A 13846-nucleotide genomic window follows, 5' to 3' on the forward strand; every position below is an offset into this window, starting at 1 on the left:
CTAGTTCATGCAAGATTGAAATAGAGTTAGATGCGGGTGGAGTACAAGGGGGATTGGGGGTACACAACAGACACTGGCTAACCGTGACGGCTGTTGAGGCGTGCGAAGCGGCGGGTCGAGTGGCTAGCCTTCATCTTCTTGTCCATCGCCGTGCAGGACGGTGGGTCGTCGTCGTCCTCGGCGGAGTCGAGGTCGATCTGCTGGGTACGACGGCCTGGCTCCAGCGCCCTCACTGGCATCTGGACCGGTTCTTCCTCCTTCTTAGGCTCCCCACAGATGACCGCCGACGCCACGATTGTCGTCTCCCAGTACAGTGTGGCACGACGATCATTAGGAGCCCAGTAGTTCTTGTACTTGGACCACCTCTTCCTCTGTTTAGCGTCGTCGGAGACGGCCTGATTCATGGCCCAACAAATGATGTCGACTGCCATCGCGCCCTTCGATGGGTTAGGAATCAACGTCTTCAACTCTTGTGCAGTGGCCCTCATGAGCACTGCATCAGATTCCTTCTGCATGTCAGGCATGGAGCCAAAGTTTGAGCACACCTCCATAGTGTTCTCGAACTTGGTGCGGTCACCAGCCGACCACCCAAGGAAGAAGGCCCTCGAGCCAATACCCCAAGGGAAGGGGTTGACATTGGAGCTGGAGCTGGAGCTCAGGGTGATGGAGAGGAGGAAGGTTGATAGTGAGAGAAGAGAGGGGTGGGTAAGTAGTGGTGGTCAAGTTGAGTAAATATAGGCGCGATGGAGAGGAGGAAGAGTAACACTCATGTCGTTTAAACTACATGCTCTTCAATAAGCCATGAACTCTGTGATGTGCCTGACTCCATGAATTGTGTGCAGATCGAGGAGAGCAATGAGATGGGCACAGAGGTGCTCCCGGTCGTTGACAAGAAGGGCAAGGAGCCGGTTCATCCAATGCCCGAGGTGGTGCTGCCGCCCACCGTCGAGGAAGAACTGAAGACACCAACGGTTGGCGATGACAAGCGCATGGAGGAGCCCCCCAGCAGCAAGCGCCGCAACTACGACCACTACCATGAGGAGGGTGGCCCAACTCACTTCTGCAAGGTCATCCTTGCACCGAAGCTTGAGCGCATCCCCATGCCCCTGGACTTCATCAAGCACTTCGCCGCGGTGCCGACGGAGTTCAAGCTGAGCAACAACACCGAATGCTTCTGGAGGGTGACGGTGAAGCTAATGAACGACAGCGTGACCTGGATCAGGGTTGGGCCACCTTCGCCGTCGTTCATCAGATCAAGATCGGCTACATGGTGACGTTCAAGCTCCTGACTCCCGACACCCTCAAGGTCATCATCTTCGACGACGATGGCATTGAGGTGGTCAACAAGTGCGGGGAGCATGACGAAGCCTTCGCCGTCAGGGACTAGGGCCGGGTCACCTCCTTCTTAAGTACTACCAAGTCCGCTTTTATGGTTTATGCGTTGAACTGTTTGAACTATCGTTATGATGTGTGGTACTATGTTATCTGAACTATGCTATTAAGTAGTTGATGTTGTGTTTATGCTCTGCTCTGCTTATGATGTATGGTACATGGTTGTGCCGAAGTGTGCTGGTAACCTCACCAACTAGCCAAAGAGGTTACCACACACCAGGCGTTGCATACAACCAAACACCATGCCTTGGGTTTATACACTAACATGCATGCAACCAAACACCATGCAATGTGGTTCAACCCATGCAGGCAAGAGGGCATGCAGACAACGAAACCACTTGCATATCGTGCATTTGAGACTGCATTTGCATAGCCAGGCTGAGTTGAGAAGACTATGCAATAAAGCTACTGTAGACTACGACAACCAAACACGCTCATAGTTCTTAAAAAAAAGTTGTCGCGCATATGCGCGGCCTGCCGATAGCGACGAACAACTGTGCACCCAGTCGTTCAACCATGCCACGGTCACGACCAATCACGTCGCGCCAAGTAGGCGAAACCATACCGACGTGGCAGAGCACCAGACGTGGACGCGCACGATTGGTCCGCACACGCGTTCGTCTCCTCTCTCGCGAGCAAACTTAAATCCGCACCACCACGCCCGGTGACGCAGCCGATCGATCGCCACCATCTAGCCCCCCCTCCGGCTTCCAGAAGCTTCTCGACGGCGCCATGCGTCCGGCCATCCTCGCCGCCCTCCTCCTCCTTCTCGCCGCCGCGGCCTCCCCGGCGGCCGCACTCTACTCCGCCGGCTCCCCGGTCCTCCAGCTCAACCCCAACAACTTCAAGAAGGTCTCGCCTCTCCCCGTCTCCAGATCGGCTCTCCTCCCATTTGAGCTCCTCTCTGACCTCGAGCGGCGTGCCGCCATTCGCTTGCGCGCAGGTGTTGAACGCGAACGGGGTGGTGCTGGTGGAGTTCTTCGCGCCGTGGTGCGGGCACTGTAAGCAGCTGACGCCGATTTGGGAGAAGGCCGCCGGCGTCCTCAAGGGCGTCGCCACAGTCGCCGCGCTCGACGCCGACGCCCACAAGGAGCTCGCGCAGGTGAGCACCGCCTCTCGTTTCCTTTTGACCCGCCCACACTCCACATGTGCGTGCTGATCTGCTTGTTTCCTGATGTGATCTCGGCATCGGTAGCAGCGACATCACAGTAACTTATCGATCGTTAGCGTATAATTGCTTTACTGGTGCATCCGCCGTGTAATTTTGTTCGATAGAAGGACATTAACCAGCTCAGTACCAAGATTATGCACTTGTAGTGGGACATTGTAGTTCAGACGGTAAATTTTACTAAGATGCTTCGATGCTTTTTATATAGTAAATGAATTTAAATTCTGCTGAAGAAAGACGCAGTTTGACAGAGGCTTATCAGCAATCAGGATTTGGTCTCTTGCTAATGCTGTTTTGGTATCCTCCCAGTCCAGTTGATTACTAGCCTGTTTTTGTTTTCAAATCTCTGTTAAGTATATACAGAGGCCAAAATCCAAAGAGTTGTGCAACTTTAGGTTGATATGGCGGCATTCTGGCATTGCGTACAAGTTTGTTTCTTAGCGTTCTATGATTTTTTTTTGTGTGTCAGAAATTACTTTTTGTATCAAAGCACTCTTGTCTCAAATGTTATAGCACAGAAGATGGATACTCCCGATTAAAGACAACAAGCAAGACATTGACTGTGAATTAAGACTGTTACGGCTTTACCAATGTACCTGCAGTGAAACTTAACCACAACAATTCATCCAAACCATCTCGTGTTCCACATGTGCATTACTATTGATGGTTGTAGGATATTAATTACAGCATGGTTTTAAGTTGTGTTTAGCATAGCAGACTGATAGTTAGGGCCAGAGGAGTGATCATCAAGTCTATATTGTGGCGATGAATACAACAACAACAGCAACAGCAAGAAAGCCTTTAGTCCCAAACAAGTTGGGGCAGGCTAGAGCTGAAACCCATAAGAATCTCGCAACCAACTCATGGTTATTGCACATGGATAGCAAGCTTCCATGCACCCCTGTCCATGGCTAGTTCTTTGTTGATACTCTAGTCCTTCAGATCTCTCTTTACGGACTCCTCCAATGTCAAGTTCAGTCTACCCGACCTCTCTTGACATTATCAGCACGCTTTAGCCGTCCACTATGCACTGGAGCTTTTGGAGGCCTGCGCTGAATATGCCCAAACCATCTCAGACGATGTTGGACAAGCTTCTCTTCAATTGTGGCAATGAATACTTTAGTTAAAACTAACTTAGGCAACATGCATATGGACTACTTTCTTTCGCTTTCCTCTACAATTGTATGCCTGAATCACTTCTTAAACAGTTTATATTCTAAATTGATGACAATAACACAACATTTCTGGCTTTTATAATTAGAATTAATAAATACTTTTATGGAATGCTACTAATACAGTTTGTGATGAATTGTGTTACTTTTGCAGCAATATGGAATACGGGGATTCCCAACCATAAAAGTGTTTCTCCCTGGCAAGCCACCAGTGGATTATGAAGGCGCAAGAGATGTAAAGCCAATTGTAAATTTTGCTCTGTCGCAGGTTAGTTGCAGCAAACCCTATTTATCTTGCAATTCTATTTTGTCCCACTAATTTGCATGATATATTCTCAATTGCATTTTCTTATGTTGCACAAGTTGTTTATACTTTTGATGTGATGTTTCCTCTGCTACGCCACCAATATGTACATCCTTTTCCCTGGAGACATTATATGTTTTTGTCTGAATGTGAAGAGTAAAAGTTATATCCACTTAAATAACTTAGGATCTTACAGGATGTAATACTATGAACAACAAGTGCCATCTTTCTGTTGGCTGAAAATGGTGTCTTGGGTAGCCCATGATTCTACTTACCAACTTCTCCTAATGACTTTGAGGCAGCCACTCTGCATAGCTTAGCATGCAATGATCCTTCTTACTCCGATTTTACTCTTCTCTGAAGTCCAGCAATTACTCTTACACTAATGTTAGCTGACTTGAGTTTCTTCAACATGTCATGTGTTTCAATTTAATTGTTTGTTGGTCATCACCGTTGCATGCTGTGAATCGACAATCTTCGTTCTTTATATTGTATTATTTTGCACTCCCTCCGGTTTGGTTTATAACTCAGGCACGGGTTTTTAGGTCTTCAGTTGAACCAGGCAAATGTTAATATGGATCAGAGGGACTATAAGAAATATATCTTTTGATTCTAACCATATAATTTGTGATATATTATATACATGTTTTATTTGCCAAATCAAAGACCTTAAAACCCTTATACCCGACTTATAAACCCAACCGAAGGGAATATGAATTTGTCCGTTATGTTGCAAAAGATGTGAGCTTCCACTTTCATTACAAGGGAAAATATCTGTTTGTTTTATGATGCACAGGTCAAAGGTCTTCTCAGAGATAGGTTGGATGGTAAGACATCAGGAGGTTCAAGTGGAAAAACCTCTGGTGGTTCAAGTGAGAAGAAACATGAACCAAATGAATCAGTAGAATTGAATTCGAGTAACTTTGACGAACTTGTCGTCAAAAGCAAGGATCTTTGGATTGTGGAGTTCTTTGCACCGTGGTATGTAGCTCAATACCCATATTGTTCATCATGTTAATCGATTCTTTACTTGCTATTGGGTGTTTTCTCCAAATTAAGAGAATTATATACATAATTCTGCACTATGTAGTCATCTCTTATTATTTCTTATTTATACTCTAGCACATTCTTGATTAACTATAGGGCTTCAGAAGAGTTATAACCAAACCATAGAAATTTGAGTTTGTATGGTTGTATGCATCTGAGAATGCAGAGGTTAAGAGGTTTAACCTTCCTTCTCAAGAAAAAAGAATATTAAGTTCGTGATTTTGGTTGACATATATGAGGCCTACCTTTTAACTAGACTATACGAGCTCACATGATGCTAAAGTAAAGTCGATGCTCCCCTTTCATCAGTTGCCAATATAGAGAGATAAGCCTTTTCCATTGGATCTTGCTTGATTTGGTTCCTATGCTTAAGCTTTGTCTGATCTCCTCTACTGTTCATACACATTATCACATTTTTCAAGTTAATCCATTTGTTTGATGTATTGGACTTTTAGTATTGTATTTCTGCTACTTGTGTGTTGAGAATAAATCCTTTTAACTGAATACACTTTTCGGCTCGTCGACTGTATTGTTTTTCTTGTTAAGGTGTGGGCACTGCAAGAAATTGGCCCCTGAATGGAAAAGGGCTGCAAAGAACTTGAAAGGTCAAGTGAAATTAGGCCATGTTGATTGTGACTCTGATAAGGTACGACCTTGGGACTATATCCTCATTTAACATTTTCATCTTCTGGTTGAATTTCGTCCTAGGAAAAAAATTATTTCAGGCCAACATTATAGGTTAAATTTAAGAATGTATTTGTCATACTAATGAATCTGCACTTTGATTTCACTAAAAATTGAAATTATACAAGAGAAATTGTTGTTGGTAACATTTGGTTTGAAAATCTTGGCGAGTTCTTGGCATTCTTGTGATCAGCAAGACTGGAATGAAGTGTTTTTTCCCCAGTTACTGCAATTTTATATAATGAAATTAACTCACCAATATCACTTTGGGGTCACATCATAAATTTGCATATCATACAAATGCTGGAGTCTGGCAGCAAATAACTATGGTTATCTTGGAAATTTTATCGAGGAAAGCTTCAGTTAGTTAACTTATCCGTGAGCCATTTGATTGAGTTTTGTCGCCTATGTTTTGTTTGAGGTGCCTTTTTAACATGATGACATGATATACTACAATACTTTGAACTTTAATAGGTCAATCAGAAGATTCAATTGAATTACTAGGTTTGAATGATTTTTTGAAATGTTTCAGGCAGTGTATCAGACTATCAGAATAGTTAGAGTTGAAACTTGACATTTTGAAAGCATGCATGCATGTGCCACCAAATAGTTTGTTGGGCCTACCATGCAGCTTCTTTCTCGAGTAAATATTGCAAGTATATATTTTTGACTCGTGATTTTTGCAGTCCTTGATGAGCAAGTACAAGGTAGAAGGCTTTCCAACTATTTTGGTATTTGGTGCCGATAAGGAGAGCCCGTTCCCCTACCAGGGGGCTAGAGCTGCTTCGGCTATCGAGTCCTTCGCGTTGGAGCAGCTGGAAGCGAATGCTGCACCCCCTGAAGTTTCTGAATTGACTAGCGCAGTAAGCCTTCATGATATTCACAATATTTCTGCAGATCACGTAGTGAATGATTGAAGTTCTGATCTGGGGTTGGCTTATCTTTAGGATGTGATGGAAGAGAAGTGTGCTTCTGCTGCCATTTGCTTTGTGTCTTTCCTTCCAGACATTCTGGACTCAAAGGCAGAAGGAAGAAACAAGTACCTTGAGCTGCTACTTTCTGTTGCTGAGAAATTTAAGAAGAGTCCATACAGGCAAGTTGTCAACTGAACAAATTACTTGAATTTAACCTGCAACTGTTTTTTTTTGTGAGAAAAGCGCGCAGTTTCTAATTAATACAGCTCGTTAGTGAGCCGACAGAAAAAATACAGGTCGTTAGTAAGTTGACTGAAAAAACAATGAACTGTAACATTTGGAAGCAACTTGTTTGTGTTTCACATACATTAAACGATCAGATCATGCCTTATGCACCAACAGATCTAAGCTTGTTGTGACTATATGTGCAATGAAATCTGCAACAAGAGGATTGGGTCTAAAGCGACTATGGGAGCATTTCTGTGTTGACAAATTGTTCTTTGTGTTCCTGAGAAAGTGATCCTCAGAGTTTTCCTAATGCGAGTATTTTGTGTTAAAACTTACTGATTGTTCTTGAGATGGACCATACTGAGCCAGGATAGCGTTGCCTTGCAGTTTTGTCTGGGCAGGTGCCGGCAAGCAAGCTGATCTGGAGAAGCAGGTCGGAGTCGGTGGTTATGGTTATCCAGCCATGGTTGCTCTCAACGTGAAGAAAGGCGCATACGCTCCGCTTCGTAGCGCCTTCGAGCTCGCCGAAATCACGTAAGCTCCATGTTGTCATCGCTTCGATCGTTGCATTAGGTTAAAAAATCAGGCACACGGTTAACAAAAAGAATCTGTCTCCTGCAGCGAGTTTGTGAAGGAGGCGGGGCGCGGCGGAAAGGGCAACCTTCCTCTGGAGGGCGCCCCCACGGTGGTCCAGTCGGAACCATGGGACGGCAAGGACGGAGAGGTCATCGAGGAGGACGAGTTCTCGCTCGAGGAGCTCATGGCCGACAGCTCTCCACCCAACGACGAGTTGTGATTCTCAAACCGTCCTAGCGTTTAGAGGAACACTGATGCTTCACTTGTTCTGATGTACACTGTACAATTTGGACGGGACACTTTTTGGAACGATTTTCTTTTGTCGATGTTAGTATTGTGGGAGAAAACGAAAGCTCTGATGTGCAAGGTGGGGTGGGGGTGTCTTTGCCCCTGAAATAAAACCAGTTCTGAGTTTAGATGCTTGTCCATGATTGCAGGGGAGGCAGATGACAGAGCATTCACTGCTCTGCTGTTTATTTAAGCGTTTCGGTACGGCTGAAATCATTGGCGTTTTGTCTCGCTTCGCGAGGCTGCCGATATGACCGGTACCTCTGTCGCTCCTCAGCGTCAGCAGCGGTGCGCAGCATTTCCCGTCTCTGTGGGCTGCACGTGCTTTTTCTTTACAGGCGTGCGGACGTCAGTGACAGGATCCTTCGAAATTTAGTACTTACACAAACTGATAAAATTCCAGCCGGCTGTACTACGCCTCCGGAGAATTATGTGGCCGGCAATTATCTTGTCAAGGAAGGCTCGTACTGCTTGCGAAAGTGACGAGTTTATGTGGCCAGCAAAATCGTTCGTAAATGCCAACCCCTCTCAGCAAACGTTCAGCTAACCGCGTCCTAATAGTTACTTGATTTTCATCGGCCCCCACAAGATATTTTCTCATGTCTGGGTTGGTGGATAGTAGAACCTAATGGGCGCAAAGCTATACTTCGCATGAATAGACTCAAAATCATACTCTCTTCAATCCATAATGTAGTGCATATAAATCTTAAAAAAAACAATTTTTGCAAACTTTGATCAAGTTTGTACGTACTCCCTCCATACCTTCTTCTGAAGAAACTAACATGTTGTTTTAAAGAATTTGCAATCCCTCACAACTAAAACTGCCAACAAAATCGTTCGTAAATGCCAGCCCCTCCGAGCAAATGTTCGCCAGCTAACCGCGTCCTAATGGTTACTTGATTTTCATCGGTCCCTACAAGATATTTTCTCTTGTCTGGGTTGGCGGATGGTAGAACTTAATGGACGCAACGCTATACTTCACATGAATAGACTCAAAATCATACTCCCTTCATTCCATAATGTAGTGCATATAGATCTTTTGAAAAATCATTTTTTGTAAATTTTGATCAAGTTTATACGGAAAACTATTTATACCTACAATACCAAATATATGAAATATGAAACTACATCTTATCATGAATCTAATGCTATATGTTTGGCATTCTGGATGTAAATACTTTTCTCCACAAACTTGGTCAAAGTTGGCGAGGTTTGACTTTTCAAAAAATCTATATGCACTACATTCTGGAACGGAGGGACTATGATGTTGCCCGCTCGCGCTGGAATCATTAGTCATTGATTCTTGGTTATTTTACAAAAAGTTAAATAGTGCATGTTTACCCTCACTGCATTTTTCATGTAGTTATCAGCGACGCGGCTGATTCATCATAGATTTTTTCAGCCACAATGCACTTTCTCAATTGCACCTCCTTTTCTAACATGATTGTGTTTCAAATGAACTTTTTCGAGTGCATCATGTATTTCGACTATATATTTTAACTTGTAACGGGATTGAGAAGCCATATATCATATATCAAGTAGGCGGGATGCTTTGGGACAAGCGTCAGGAATGAGAAAGTCTCTAAATGAACCTCCTTGACTTCAAGGCAACAACAACCTTTTTAGAGGATGAGGGGACGCATGTGATAGTGGTGCCTCCCCGTTGTAAAGGCGCGTGTCTTGGAGATCTACGACGATCTCGTCAGCCACCTTGTCGGAGTGGAGGGTCCCGATGTTGGTTTGAGGACACGAAACCGGGGCGGTGGTTCCCTAAAGGATGGAAAGTGTAGGCGGTCTCGCTCTTCACAAACGAAGTCGTCTATCGTGAGGATCCCGTGGATTACGAGCGCCTCGATCACCTGCGGGAAGTGAGTTCATCTCGGGATTTCGGCGACACCAATGTGAGTGGAGATGGTCGCGGGGGTGGCCGCATATTTTTGCATCGGTGGTCAGGGCAGAGTTGGAGTTCGTGCAAAAGGTAAGTGATGGTTTTGTGATTTGTAGTCGGAGGAATGTTATTGATGGATGTTTGCAGAGTCATGATTCTACATGTGCTATCTTGGATGCGGTGGAGTTTTCCCCCTACCAGATCTAGTGGTGGCTCTGCCATTGATGACATCATCGATCCAAGGCGGCTGGGGATTAACTTTTGAAGTGGTGTTTTGGTTGTGCTTCACGTGTGGGCTATGGGTTGGGGTCCTTGATTTACTTGTTGAGTGGCTTTTGGATCGGGAAACAAGGGCAACCTGAGACATGTCCACAACTAGAGCGTAGGGGGCTTGCTTCTTCGCAACTGTCGTCGAGTAGATCCTTCGCGTCAGAGGTGATGGCGGGCAGAGATGGTCACAATTGGAGAGGTGATAGAGGCCATTGTGAGTTTGGGCACTCAAACAAGACAGGGAGAGGAAACGAGGGCTGGGTGGAGCAAGATGGATGCAGTCCGACCTCATTCGGTGGCCCGCCTCCGGATCAGTTCCTACCATACTATGAGTTCCAACATGGTCAGCAATTAATTCGGGAGTTGAGATTTCATCTGCAAGTGCGCATTTTGGTTCAGAGTGCAGAATCGGTCGTAGTTTTGACCTCCTTTTGTGGGTAATCGACTCCAGCAACCTCGTGGTCCGTCGATGGGTCAAAACATGGAGATTATTAGTAGTCTGGTGTTAGGCCCTATGAGTGCACCAGGACACAAGTATGAGTAGAGTGAGTAAGAGTTGTGGACAAAAATCTAATTAGTTGGGAAGTGTTGAAGTAGAAAACAGGGAAATACCTCAAGTTCGGTCTAAACAGACCAGCGTTGTGATTCCAATTTCTAATAGTGGTAGTACTCATGGAAAGGAAGTTGTAGTGGGAGGCGGTTCTAAACTGGGAGTTGTTTGTTACAGATGCTTGAAAGTAGGTAATATAGTGAAGGGTTGTACTAATTACTTGTTTTGCATATATTGTGGTAGGGAGCAACCTCATGTTGCAGAATAGTGCACCAATTCTTATAGCCAGTCTGGTTGCTCAGTTGGTGGGTTACTCAATAGATGGATTACAACTGGTGGTGGGGAATTCTGGGAAGAAAAGTGAAGATCATAAGGAAAAGCAAATTTGAAGGATTGTTAATGTAGTTAATGGGAATACTGCTGCTCATAAAATCTACATTGCCTTTCAGAAGCAATTTCCTTGGGGAGGATGGTGGAAAGCCAAGATGTTTGCACAGAGAACTTTCCTTATTAAGTTCATTTCTATCGTGAAGCTTGGTGAGATCAGTGATTACAACTTTGGTTTGAAGGGTACTGCAGTGGTTATTAGAATTTCAAAAATGACTGAAGACCTTTGAGTAGTTTTTAAACTGAGCTGTGTTTGGGTACAAGCTTTTGAGGTGATTGAACCTTTCCATCACATGGATGGGTTTGCTGAAATTACTACCTTACTTGATGTTGGCATGAAATATTTTTGGGAAAATGAGGTGGTCATAATTAAGTGTGGGTGAAGGACCCTAGTAAGGTCCCACATATTGCAGAATTTACTCATAAGAATACATCTTTGGTGTACCATATTGGTTTTGAGATAGAAAAAATGTAGGAGGAGGGAGGGCACTTGATTGATCGGCATCAAATCACTATCTCCGTGTCAACAAGGAACTGCAAAGAAAAGGGCAGAGAGTTTAAAAAGGAAAACAACTGTGAACAAGATTTATCTGCTTTGCATAGAGCTAGTAGTGAGAGGGGAAGACCGGAAAGCATAACAAATTAAGTACATAAGAAGTTGAATGTGTGACTTCAAGCCAACCTAGTTAGGATAGGAGAATGGAGTAGGATCTTAGGGGAAGGATATCGACTAAGGAAACATGCAGGAATTAGGATGAGAACATACAAGACAACTGGATAATGTGGATTTTGAGCAAAAAGAATGATGATCTAGAGCCAATGGATATTGAGAGAAACAAGACAAAAAGAACAAACACAATATTTGTCAGATCGGATGGAAGGTGTGGTGAATAATGGTAATATATCACTAGAAATGGATGGGATGGATGCCATGGATGGTGATACTCATGCAAGGAAGTTGGTGTACAACACAAGAAATACATAAGTAGAGGAGGTTGGATCAGAAAATTCTGAAAGTGGAGAAATTGCAAATGCAGTAACTCGAAAAGCAGATGCACAGAAGAAGATTGAATAACTTGAGCTAAAGGAAAGCAAGGAGGGATCAAAGTCGAATAAAACCTTGTAGAGGAGAGGAAGCCAAGAATTAGAACATGCATTGATGATAACATGATGCACAAGGCTATGGAGAGGGCTAGGCTTCAGAACCTAGAAGTATTGCTAGGTAAGCTTAAGGAAATTCTTCTCTTAATTCTACACATAAAACTCTGCTGAGTATTGATGGTAAATTGGTAGTTAAGTTAGGAATTTCTGGTAGATATATTGATAGTTTAGTAGATGTTATTAAGAAGATAGAGTAGGCTAGAGTTGACATGTTTGTAGTTGGTAAAAAGAAACCTCATTTATTGCATTCTAGTGATTGCAAAGAGTTGGAGGGTTCTGGTTCTAAATATATTTAGAGATAGAGTCAGAGGTAGGTCCGTCTGATACAGAGGATTTTGATAGTGATATTGATGTGTTGGTCAAGTGCATGTCTGGTTTGAATGGTAGTAATATTCACAGATGTAATAAAAACAAGAAAATAGGGGTTAGTAAAGTTATAATAGAGAGTATAATAAATAAGGAGTAAAGTAGATTTTATCTTTTGTATATTGTTTTAATGCCTGGAATCTTTTGGAATGCTAGGGGGTAAATTACCCCAAAACAGAGGTATATTATGGATTGTATTAAAGATTATAAGTTGGGTTTTGTGGCCTGGAGAAAACTAAGAAGCAAAATTATGAGCATACTTTTTTTGATAATTTTAGTAGAGGGGTGATTTCACTTTGATCTTCTCTCCTCCTAGAGGTTTTGTTGGTGAGATTATTTTAGGTACTAATATGATATGTTTGATGTTTTGAAAAAAAATACAGTGGTTTGTTTTATGTTAGATGCTTAGTAAATAATATTATTAGTGGTGTTATCTAGAACATAGTTTATGTATATGAAGTTGTTCATACTGAAGATAAAGAGAATTTCCTAGTAGAGATAGTTCATCTTATGGGTGGTAACGAATTTCCTTTTGTGGTAGCAGGTGATTTCAACATTATAAGAAAAATTGAGGAGAGTAGTAAAAGAAGGAAATTAAGTAAGTGGTCTCTCATATTTAATGTTGTTATTCAATATAATGAGTTGATGGTTGATACGTCCATTTTCATCATGTTTTCCTACTGTTATTTATAATGTTTTTGATCAATATAATACTTTATGGTGCAATTGTAATGCCTTTCTCTCTCTTAATTTGCAAGATTTACATGAAGAGGGAGATTGCTGGCAGCTAGAACTCTAGACCTAAAAAAGCTATGTCAGAGATACCTATTCTGCACAACTCCAAATGAGCTCAAATTTCATGGAGAATTATTTAGGAATATAAAAAATTACTGGTGAAAAGAAATACCAAAGGAGGTCCACCAGGGGCCCACGAGGCACCTGGGAGTGCCCTTTTTGCTCGTGGGGTCCATGGCCAGCCTCCGAGGCCCATCTTCTCCTATATGATGCCATTCGCCCTAGAAAGAATCAGGAGAGGACTTTCGGGATGAAGCGCCACCGTCTCGAGGCGGAACCTGGGCAGGAGCACTTTTGCTCTTCGGTGGAGCTATTCCACTGGGGATACTTCCCTCTGGTAGGGGAAAATCTAAGCCATCGACATCACCAACAACCCTCTCATCATGGGAAGACCAATCTTCATCAACATCTTCAATAACGCCATCTCATCTCAAACCCTAGGTCATCCCTTGTATTCAATATTTGTCTCAAAACCTCAGATTGGTACATGTGGGTTGCTAGTAGCACTGGTATGAGTTGGTGCTATACAAACGGTTTAAAAAACCTTTCCGCGACGGCATTTGGAATCGTCGCCTAGTGAGTGTGGGCGATTAGGGGGTCCTTCCCACACGACTAGAAACCATCGGGGATATGCCCTCCTGGCACACATGCTCGGC

At 43.5% G+C, this 13846-nt stretch overlaps 1 protein-coding gene across 1 annotated transcript; it reads left to right on the plus strand.

Annotated features, from left to right (window-relative positions):
• The first annotated feature begins 2042 nt into the window (after positions 1-2042).
• LOC119309911 (protein disulfide isomerase-like 2-3) lies at positions 2043-7901 on the plus strand. Its single transcript, XM_037585813.1, has 9 exons — positions 2043-2244; positions 2336-2494; positions 3887-4000; positions 4833-5017; positions 5630-5729; positions 6454-6630; positions 6715-6860; positions 7297-7443; positions 7531-7901. The coding sequence occupies exons 1-9, from the start codon at positions 2125-2127 to the stop codon at positions 7703-7705; spliced, it is 1323 nt and encodes a 440-aa protein (XP_037441710.1). The 5' UTR covers positions 2043-2124; the 3' UTR covers positions 7706-7901.
• Positions 7902-13846: the final 5945 nt, after the last annotated feature.

This window comes from Triticum dicoccoides, chromosome 5B (genome assembly GCF_002162155.2).
Source record: "Triticum dicoccoides isolate Atlit2015 ecotype Zavitan chromosome 5B, WEW_v2.0, whole genome shotgun sequence".
Lineage (NCBI taxonomy): Eukaryota > Viridiplantae > Streptophyta > Magnoliopsida > Poales > Poaceae > Triticum > Triticum dicoccoides.